Raw genomic sequence first — 10,290 nt, 5'->3', positions numbered from 1 at the left:
ACTCCTGGGCCTTATTCTGCCTGGGGGGGGGGTCTCTGAGCCCGAACTCCTGGGCCTTATTCTGCGGGGGGGGGGGGTCTCTGAGCCCGGACTCCTGGGCCCTATTCTGCCTGGGGGGGGGGTCTCTGAGCCTGGACTCCTGGGCCCTATTCTGCCGGGGGGGGTCTCTGAGCCCGGACTCCTGGGCCCTATTCTGCCGGGGGGGGTCTCTGAGCCCGAACTCCTGGGCCCTATTCTGGGGGGGATTAGGAGCCCCGGCCCGGCCGCCGGGGTTGCTGGGAGCCCGTGGGGTGCGCACACCCCGCTGTGTCTGGCAGCGGCCCCCGAGCCCGGTCTGCGGGGGCGTGAGGGAGGCCCGGGCTGCCCCCTCGGGGCGGGGGAGGATCCGTGCCGGGGGGGCTGGCCCGGTGGCTCCGGCTGGGGGCGGGGCGGGGCCGGGCGCATGACGGGCTGGGCTGGGGCAGGGCAGAGCCGCAGACCGGGCGGCAGCGCGGCAGGACGCAGCGGAGGCGGAGGAACAAAGGGACGCGGCCGGACAGCGGGCAGGGGCGGCGGAGCTCGAGCCCCGGCGGGGCCACTGCGCCCCATGGGCGCGCCCCGCAGCCTGGGCGTCCCGGGCAGCCTGCTCTGCTGGAGCCTGCTGAGCGGTAAGAGCGGGCGGCCCGTGCGCCCCGGCTCCCCTGCTGCGCCCGGCTCCCAGCCTCCCCCCGGCTCCCCTGCTTCCCCCCCTGCGCTCCCAGCCTCCCCCCGGCTCCCCTGCTTTCCCCCCCCCCCCCGCGCGCTCCCAGCCTCCCCCCGGGACCCTGCTTCCCCCCCCCCCGCGCTCCCAGCCTCCCCCCGGGACCCTGCTTCCCCCCCTGCGCTCCCAGCCTCCCCCCGGCTCCCCTGCTTCCCCCCCCGCGCTCCCAGCCTCCCCCCGGCTCCCCTGCTTCCCCCCCCCCGCGCTCCCAGCCTCCCCCCTGCTTCCCCCCCCCCGCGCTCCCAGCCTCCCCCCGGGTCCCCTGCTGCGCCCGGCTCCCCGGGGTCTCCTGCTTCCTCCCCTCCCCCCGCGCTCCCAGCCTCCCCCCGGGACCCTGCTTCCCCCCCCCCCGCTCCCAGCCTCCCCCCGGCTCCCCCGGGTCTCCTGCTTCCTCCCCTCCCCCCGCGCTCCCAGCCTCCCCCCGGGTCCCCTGCTTCCCCCCCCCCCCGCGCTCCCAGCCTCCTCCCGGCTCCCCTGCTGCGCCCGGCTACCCCGGGTCTCCTGCTGCGCCCGGCTCCTCCCGGCTCCCCTGCTGCGCCCGGCTACCCCCGGGTCTCCTGCTTCCTTCCGGCGTCCCCAGCGTCCCCCCCGGGTCCCCCGCCTCCCCCGGACCCTCCCCCGCCTGCCTACTGCTTCCCAGCTGCGCCTTCGGATCAGCTCTGCGCCCGCGCTCCTCCTGCGCGCCCGCTGCGCCCCCTTTCCCAGGCGCCCTCAGTTCCTGGCTTTGCTGTGCCCCTCGCTCCTGCGCCTCCCCCCAAGTCCAGCCCTTGGCCTCTCCCGTGTCGGCTCCCCCCCCCCCGCTTTTTCCTTCCCCTCCCCCACCCCTCCTGGGTAAACTTTCTCTCTTCCCAAGATGGCGAGGCTGAGGGAACCTGTTTTCCTGGCCAGGCTGGGCTGGAGTTGGCTGCCTGGTGCTGGGGGCGGGGTCCTCCCCGTTGCCCCGGGGTGGTAGCTGTCCTGCCCCCCATTGATCCGAGTGGCAGCGGCGTGTCTAGGGCCCCTCATTGCTGCCGGGGCAGGTGCTGCCTGTCCCCATAGCTGTTGTGCGGGTGCTGGGCTATGGCCAGTGCCCAACTGTGGTGTAAGCAGCCTGCGAAGTCCATGGGGCAGGACAGCAGCGCGTCTCAGGGCCGGCTCTGCCCTGCCTTGTGTCTGGAGGATTGGCCCCGTGAGGTCCCTGGATCCCGGCCAGCCCTCGGGCGTGGGCCCAGGAGAAAGGCGATGACTTATCACAGAAACTGGCTCTCGTGCGAGGTGGCCTCCAGCCTCTGAAACAGAAACTGGCACAACAGGGAGTGACTGCAGCAAAGTCGCTCTGCTTCTCCGTGTGAACAGTCGGGAGCAGACACCTGACCCCCGCTCCAGGGTGCCAGCCTTGTGCGGAAATGACGGGTCCTGGTGTTCTGCCCTGGTGACATGGGACTTGTCCACACTTGACCGTTCTGCCTCCACTGCTAACGTAGCAGTCGGGCCTTGGCTCAGTCCTGCTGGGGGCGGGGGGGGGGGGGGAGTCTCCCTTCCGAGGGGGCCCACGGCATCTCGGACCCCGGAACCGTGTCCAGCCCCTCAGCCGTGTAGACGCACCCAGGGAGTTCAGTGACACCTGGTGCTGCTCTGTGGGTCGCGCCTGTATCCTGGTCCGACTGTCCCTGTCCCAGGAGAGCGAGAGCTGTCAGAAGGGTCAGCCCTGGCCCGCGGAGAATGGACCTTGGGCTGGGGAATTGATCGGGGGCGGGGTTAAGGGACTATTACATCTAGGTGGGACTAAAAATGGTTTCCCTTCAGTTAGAATGATTGGGGCCAGGCCCCTGGCCTGTGTCGCCGGGAGTCAGACCAGGTGGCCTCGGATCTATTGCGGCCGGACATCTGCCACTCAGCACAGGGTCAGAGCAAAGGTCTGTCCAGCCCCGTGTCCTGCCTGCAACAGGGGGTGCTGCCAGGTACCCCAAGGGAGTGACAGAGCAGGGAACCTCCCCCGTGATCTCTCCCCTGCTGCCCATTGCCAGCCTCTGGCAGGCAGGCTAGAGCCCCCCAGGTCCACAGCCCTGGGTGTGACTGTACGTGAGGGCTGCCACTGGGCTGTGCCTGTGTGTGCCACAGTCACACCCGTTGCTGTGCCTCCGTCCCCCATCTGCAGTATCGGGAGGTGCCCAGCTCTGGGGGCCCTGGGCATGAACACGGTAAATGTTGTGGGAGGCTGCACGGAGCCGGCCCTGGCACTGGCTCCTATGGGGCTGCGCCCCATCTAGAGCTAGGAACAGACTGGCTTGTCGAGGGAGCGGGGTTTTCCGTGTGCAGCTGGACCAAACGGGGGGAATTTTTCATTTTGTTTTGGATTTTTCTGAGTTCAGCTGGAGGCAAAACAAGCCCCCTCAGATCCCACGGCTGAGGGAACCAGGACTTAGCTTGGCTGGAAGATGGTTTGAGCCCAAACGGTTTGAGCCTGGCCGGGCGGTGTCAGCCCAGGGGCCTGCCTGCGCCAGCAGCCACTGCCAGGTACCCCAGGGGCAGGGAACAGAGCAGGGGACCCAGCAGTGATGCCTCCCCTGTCACCCATCACCAGCCCGGCTCCTAGGGCCAGCCACCAGCCCTGCCCAGCTTTGTGGAATCCAAACTTGTGACCGTTCTGGGATCTGCATTTCGGTCTGATCTAGGGATGTGAAGGACTAGTTGACTATCCAATAAGCAAACGCTGGGAAACAAACGCAGCGGGGCACAGACTGTGCAGTAAGTTCTTGGACTGCATTGAAGACAACTTTTTATTTCAGAAGGTTGAGAGAGCTACCGGGGGGAAGCTGTTCTCGATTTGACCCTAACAAATAGGGAGGAGCTGGTTCAGAATTTGGAAGTGGAAGGCTCCTTGGGTGAAAGTGACCATGAAATTGTAGCGTTTGTGATGCTAAGGAATGGTAGAGGGGAGAACAGCAAAATAGACACAGTGGATTTCAGGAAGGCAGATTGTGGGAAGCTCAGAGAGCTGGGAGGTAGGGTCCCAGGGGAAGCAAGACTAAAGGGAAAAACAATGGAAGAGAGTTGGCAGTCTTTCGAAGGGACATTATTAAGGGCCCAAAAGCAAGCTATTCCGCTGTGTAGGAAAGAGAAAAGGATTGCAAAAGGCTGCCTTGGCTTAACTAGGAGATGTTGCATGATCTCAAAATCAAAAAGAAGTCCTAAAACGTGGAAAGTAGGACAAATTCCAAAGCATGAATATAAGCAAACAACACAGATATGCAGGGGCAAGATTAGAAAGGCAAAGGCACAAACAAGCTCACACTAGCTAGAGACATAAATGGTAACAAGAAGACGTTCTATAAATATATTAGACGCAAGAGGAAGACCCAAGGACAGGGTAGGCCCATTGCTCAGTGAGGAGGGGGAAACAGTAGCCAGAAATTTGGAAATGGCAGAGATGCTTAATGACTTCTTTGGTTTTGGTCTTCACCGAGAAGTCTGAGGAAGGAATGCCTGACATAGGGAATGCTAGTGGGAAGGGGGGAGGGTTAGAAGATAAAATATAAAAAGAACAAGTTAAAATCACTTAGAAAAGTTAGATGCCTGCAAGTCACCAGGGCCCGATGAAATGCACCTAGAATACTCAAGGAGCTGATAGAGGAGGTATCCGGGCCTCTAGCTATCACCTTTGAAAAAGCATGGAAGTTGGGAGAGATTCCAGAAGACTAGAAATGGGCAAATCTAGTGCCCATCTATAAAAAGGGAAATAAGAACAACCCAGGAAATCACACACCAGTCAGTTTAACTGCTGTGCCAGGGAAGATAATGGAGCAAGTAATTAAGGAATCATCTGCAAGCATTTGGAAGAAAATAAGGTGCTAGGGAACCGCCAGCATGGGTCTGTAAAGAACAAATCATGTCAAACCAATCTGATAGCTTTCTTTGATAGGATAGCGAGTCTTGTGGATCCGGGAGAAGCGGTGGATGTGGTATACCTAGACTTTAGTAAGGCATTTGATACGGTCTCACATCACCGTCTTGTCAATAAACTAGGCAAATACAACTTAGATGGGGCTACTGTAAGGTGGGTGCATAACTGGCTGGGTAACGGTACTCAGAGAGTAATTATTAACAGTTCACAATCTTGCTGGAAAGGCATGACAAGTGGGGTTCTGTAGGGGTCTGTTTTGGGACCGGTTCTGTTTGATATCTTCATCAACCATTTAGATATCGGCATAGAGAGGACGCTTACTAAGTTTGCAGATGGGACTGAGCTGGGAGGGGTTGCGACTGCTCTGGAGGATGGGTCAGAATTCAAAATGACCTGGACAAACTGGAGAAATGGTCTGAGGTAAACAGGATGAAGTTTAATAAAGACAAATGCAAAGTCTCACACATACAGAATGGGAAGCGACTGTCTGGGAAGGAGTACGGCAGAAAGGGATCTAGGGGTCATAGTGGACCACAAGCTACATGAGTCAGCAGTGTGACGCTGTTGCAAAGAAAGCAAACAAGATTCTGGGCTGCATGAACAGGTGTGTTGTGAGCAAGACACGAGGAGTCATTCGTCCGCTCTGCTCTGTGCTGGTTACGCCTCAGTTGGAGTGTTGTGTCCAGTTGTGGGTACAGAGAAGTCAGAGAAGAGCAGCGAGAATGCTGAAAGGTCTGGAGAACATGAGCTGTGAGGGAAGGCTGACAGAACTGGGCTTGTTTAGTTTGGAAAGGAGAAGACTGAGGGGGGACATGAGCCGTTTTCAAATATCTAAAGGAGTGTTACAAAGAGGAGGGTGAAAACTTGTTCTCCTGGGCCTCTGGGGACAGGACAAGCAGCAAGGGGCTTAAACTGCAGCCAGGGAGGTTGAGGTTGGACCTTAGGAAAAAGTTCCTGCCTGTCAGGGGGGTCAGCCCTGGAATAAGTTGCCCAGGGAGGCTGTGGAGACATGTAAGAGCAGGTCAGACAGACGCCTGCCAGGGACGGGCTAGACCCGCAGTTCTCAGCCTGTTCCAGATGGGGACCCATTCTGACAATTCAGTAGACGTGGTGATCCAGGGCAATTCAAAACGGGGAGGGGAGGGGAGGCGGAGCCACCTGGTGACCCTTCTGAAATGGAATGGCGCCCCATATTTGGGCCCTGACCCCTAGGGGACAGCGGGTGAGGGCAGGGAGCTGGACTCGATGGCCCCGCCCAGTCCTAGCGTGTGAGGATTCTATGACTAGTCGCTTCCCCTCCACACTTGCTGCCTCTATCTGTGTGTGGGGGGGGGGGGGGGGATTAAGCCCGGGGCCAGACCCCAGACTCCACGCAGCCTTACCAAGCGCTGGGGACGCCGCTCTCCGGGAGCCTGGAATCCCCGGGCTCCGTGTGGCGCTGCCCAGGGTCAGGCTCCTGGTGGCGTTGCAAAGCCGCATTTTCTGCCCTGCGATTCATCAGTTAGTCAACACTTAGCACCCTTAGTCTGATCTGGGGGGGGAGGGGGTACGACATTCGGACAAGCTCCACCCCAACAGGGCTGTGCACGGCGCACACTGTGTGTGGTGGCGGGGGGGGGCTTCTGGGGCCCTGCGGGGTGCACACCGTGCACATGCGGGGGGGGCGCTCTGAGGCCCTGCGGGGCGCACACCGTGCACATGCGGGGGGGGGCGCTCTGAGGCCCTGCGGGGCGCACACCGTGCACATGCGGGGGGGGCGCTCTGGGGCCCTGCGGGGCGCACACCGTGCATGGGGGGGGCGCTCTGGGGCCCTGCGGGGCGCACACCGTGCACATGCGGGGGGGGCGCTCTGGGGCCCTGCGGGGAGCACACCGTGCACATGCGGGGGGGGGGCGCTCTGGGGCCCTGCGGGGAGCACACCGTGCACATGCGGGGGGGGCGCTCTGGGGCTGTCTGTAGGTTGAGGCTGGTGCAGCTGTTGGCCAGGGTGTGTAGAGGGGGCCCCTTGGCTCTGTGGTAGCCGGGCACCCACCAGCGGTGCTGGGTTGGCATCCCCCAGCCAGGACTGACGCTCTGTGGATGGGTTACATGTCTCCCTGGGCGTGCCCCCTCCCCTCCCCTTCCCTCCAGAGCCAAGGAGCTGGCCCGGCCTGTGCGTGGGAGGCGCCTGCGGCAATGGGGCTGGGTGGGGGCAGTAGGGTGGTCCCTACCCGAGAGCTGGAGGAGCCAGGACAGAGCCGGGGATGGGGCAGGCCTGTACCCTCTGTGGGGGCAGGGGAAGGCGTTGACATGCTGAGCTGGGCCGGGGTTGAGATCTCCCCGAGCTGCGGCGTCCGCGGGGCCCCGTGGGGCAGGGAGCGTAACCCGGGTGGACGTGCACCCCCACGTGCGTTGGCTGGGCCGCTGCTGTCCTGGGCAGAGCGCGGAGCTCACAGCCAGGCAAGGAGAGAGACGGCTCCACCCCGCGGCTCCCACCTGGAGCCAGGACTTACCACGTCTGTAAAAGGTCGCTCCCACCCGCCGCTGGGCGCCCGTCTGCGGGAGAGCTGCGTCTCCAGCGCCGTGCACGGAGCGGCAGGGCTCTGGCCAACGCTGGGCGCCCGTCTGCGGGAGAGCCGCGTCTCCAGCCCTGAGCACGGAGCGGCAGGGCTCTGGCCAACGCCGGGCGCCCGTCTGCGGGAGAGCCGTGTCTCCAGCCCCGAGCACGGAGCGGCAGGGCTCTGGCCAACGCCGGGCGCCCGTCTGCGGGAGAGCCGTGTCTCCAGCGCCGCGCACGGAGCGGCAGGGCTCTGGCCAACGCCGGGCGCCCGTCTGCGGGAGAGCCGTGTCTCCAGCCCCGAGCACGGAGCGGCAGGGCTCTGGCCAACGCCGGGCGCCCGTCTGCGGGAGAGCCGTGTCTCCAGCGCCGCGCACGGAGCGGCAGGGCTCTGGCCAACGCCGGGCGCCCGTCTGCGGGAGAGCCGTGTCTCCAGCACTGCGCACGGAGCGGCAGGGCTCTGGCTAATGCCGGGCGCCCGTCTGCGGGAGAGCCGCGTCTCCAGCCCCGCGCACGGAGCGGCAGGGCTCTGGCTAATGCCGGGCGCCCGTCTGCGGGAGAGCCGTGTCTCCAGCCCCGAGCACGGAGCGGCAGGGCTCTGGCCAACACTGGGCGCCCGTCTGCGGGAGAGCCGCGTCTCCAGCCCCGAGCACGGAGCGGCAGGGCTCTGGCCAATGCCGGGCGCCCGTCTGCGGGAGAGCCGCGTCTCCAGCCCCGAGCACGGAGCGGCAGGGCTCTGGCCAACGCCGGGCGCCCGTCTGCGGGAGAGCCGTGTCTCCAGCCCCGCGCACGGAGCGGCAGGGCTCTGGCCAACGCTGGGCGCCCGTCTGCGGGAGAGCCGCGTCTCCAGCGCCGAGCACGGAGCGGCAGGGCTCTGGCCAACGCCGGGCGCCCGTCTGCGGGAGAGCCGCGTCTCCAGCCCCGAGCACGGAGCGGCAGGGCTCTGGCCAACGCCGGGCGCCCGTCTGCGGGAGAGCCGCGTCTCCAGCCCCGAGCACGGAGCGGCAGGGCTCTGGCCAACGCCGGGCGCCCGTCTGCGGGAGAGCCGCGTCTCCAGTGCCGCGCACGGAGCGGCAGGGCTCTGGCCTACGCCGGGCGCCCGTCTGCGGGTGAGCCGTGTCTCCAGCGCCGCGCACGGAGCGGCAGGGCTCTGGCCAATGCTGGGCGCCCGTCTGCGGGAGAGCCGCGTCTCCAGCCCCGAGCACGGAGCGGCAGGGCTCTGGCCAACGCCGGGCGCCCGTCTGCAGGAGAGCCGCGTCTCCAGCCCCGAGCACGGAGCGGCAGGGCTCTGGCCAACGCCGGGCGCCCGTCTGCGGGAGAGCCGCGTCTCCAGCGCTGCGCACGGAGCGGCAGGGCTCTGGCCAACGCCGGGCGCCCGTCTGCGGGAGAGCCGCGTCTCCAGCGCCGCGCACGGAGCGGCAGGGCTCTGGCCAACGCCGGGCGCCCGTCTGCGGGAGAGCCGCGTCTCCAGCCCCGAGCACGGAGCGGCAGGGCTCTGGCCAACGCCGGGCGCCCGTCTGCGGGAGAGCCGCGTCTCCAGCGCCGCGCACGGAGCGGCAGGGCTCTGGCCAACGCCGGGCGCCCGTCTGCGGGAGAGCCGCGTCTCCAGCCCCGAGCACGGAGCGGCAGGGCTCTGGCCAACACTGGGCGCCCGTCTGCGGGAGAGCCGCGTCTCGAGCCGCGTCTCCAGCCCCGAGCACGGAGCGGCAGGGCTCTGGCCAACGCCGGGCGCCCGTCTGCGGGAGAGCCGCGTCTCCAGCGCCGCGCACGGAGCGGCAGGGCTCTGGCCAACGCCGGGCGCCCGTCTGCGCCGAGCACGGAGCGGCAGGGCTCTGGCCAACGCCGGGCGCCCGTCTGCGGGAGAGCCGCGTCTCCAGCCCTGAGCACGGAGCGGCAGGGCTCTGGCTAGCTGTTGGGGAGATGGCCGGGAACCCCCTTGTGCTGTTCCTTCAGGGTCTCCTGGGACCCTTCTCCCAGGCCAGCCCCTGCCCAGCACTCTCCGTGCTCTCCCCCACCCCTCTGCAGCCTGGGGCAGTGATGTCTAGTGGTTAGGGCGAAGGGCTGGGAGCCAGGACTCCTGGGTTCTTTCCCAACATGGACGTGTAACAGGCCTGGGTGTGTGACTAGGCAGCTGGGAGGTGATTTCACCTCTGCTGTGGCATCGGAGTGATGGGCCCTGCCGGGATCCCGTTCTGGGGCCTGTGCGGAGGAGCAGCGGCAGGCAGGGAAGAGCCCCGGAAATGACCGAGGGCTGCAGCCAAAGGCCGGGTTGAGCTGAGCGTGTCCGACGCAGGCTGGGAGCTGGCGGGCTCTGGGGCTGAGCCGCCCGGGGGCGAAGGCTGAGCTCGCGGAGCGGGGCCCAGGAGCCACTGGCTGGCAGCTGCAGCCGGACAAGACCTAGCGGACTTGGGGCTGATCTTGAGGGGACCTAGCCCAAGAGCAGCTGTGGAGGCTCCATCTGGAAACGGCTTTGGCCACATGGGGGTAACTGGCCTGTGACATCCCCTCTGGGCCTTGGGCCTTAAAATCTACAATAATGACAGTTGCTGCCATGCCCCGTGCCTCGGTTTCCCCATCTGGGCATGAGCTGCAGAGGGTCTGGGCAGGAGGGCAGCAACGTTACCTCGGGCCGTGCCGATGCGGCTCCTGCCAGACGCTGCGTCGTGTTCTGGGGAAGGGCTCGGAGAGGCGCGAGAAGCTCGGTTTGGGGGCTGGGTCCTGCCGGCGTCCCTGCATCAGCGTCTGTGTCTGTGGGCGTGGGCGGCGCTGCTCCTGTGCGTCTCCCCGCCCCAGACAGCGAGCGCTCGCCTGGGTCTGCTGGCCCTCCGTCTTATCGGTCCTGCAGGGGAAGGGCCTGTGTCTCCCGGCTGGGGGTGCCTCCTGGTGTCTGCAGCATGCGAAGGGGCCGCGGGTTTGATCTGGGGGCAGGGGCCTGGTTTCTGCCAGGGTCTCTAGCAACCAGGAACTGTGGGACTGGAAGGGCCCTGGAGGGCTTTGAGTCCAGCCCCCTGCCCTCGAGGCAGGACAGGCGCCCGTCTAACCTGCTCCTCAGTATCTCCAGGGACGGGGATTTCACAGCCCCTGGGCGACTTAGCCCAGTGTGTCACCCCCCGGCCAGGCAGGACGTGTTTC

The 10,290-nt window shown here is 65.5% G+C and overlaps 1 protein-coding gene across 2 annotated transcripts in view; it reads left to right on the top strand.

The window, feature by feature from the left end:
• Positions 1-414: 414 nt before the first annotated feature.
• Positions 415-10,290, top strand: part of NECTIN2 (nectin cell adhesion molecule 2) — a 61,283-nt gene continuing 51,407 nt past the window's right edge. The window contains exon 1 of one of the 2 annotated variants that reach the window (XM_075915948.1): positions 415-647. In XM_075915948.1, the coding sequence (XP_075772063.1) occupies positions 443-647 (205 nt within the window). In that variant the 5' untranslated portion in view covers positions 415-442. The remainder of the gene's footprint in view (positions 648-10,290) is intronic. The other variant, XM_075915950.1, reaches the window with a different exon arrangement.

Source organism: Pelodiscus sinensis, unplaced genomic scaffold (assembly GCF_049634645.1).
Source record: "Pelodiscus sinensis isolate JC-2024 unplaced genomic scaffold, ASM4963464v1 ctg73, whole genome shotgun sequence".
NCBI lineage: Eukaryota > Metazoa > Chordata > Testudines > Trionychidae > Pelodiscus > Pelodiscus sinensis.
Note: the sequence above shows the minus strand (reverse complement) of the source record. Positions and strands in the feature narration are given on the sequence as shown.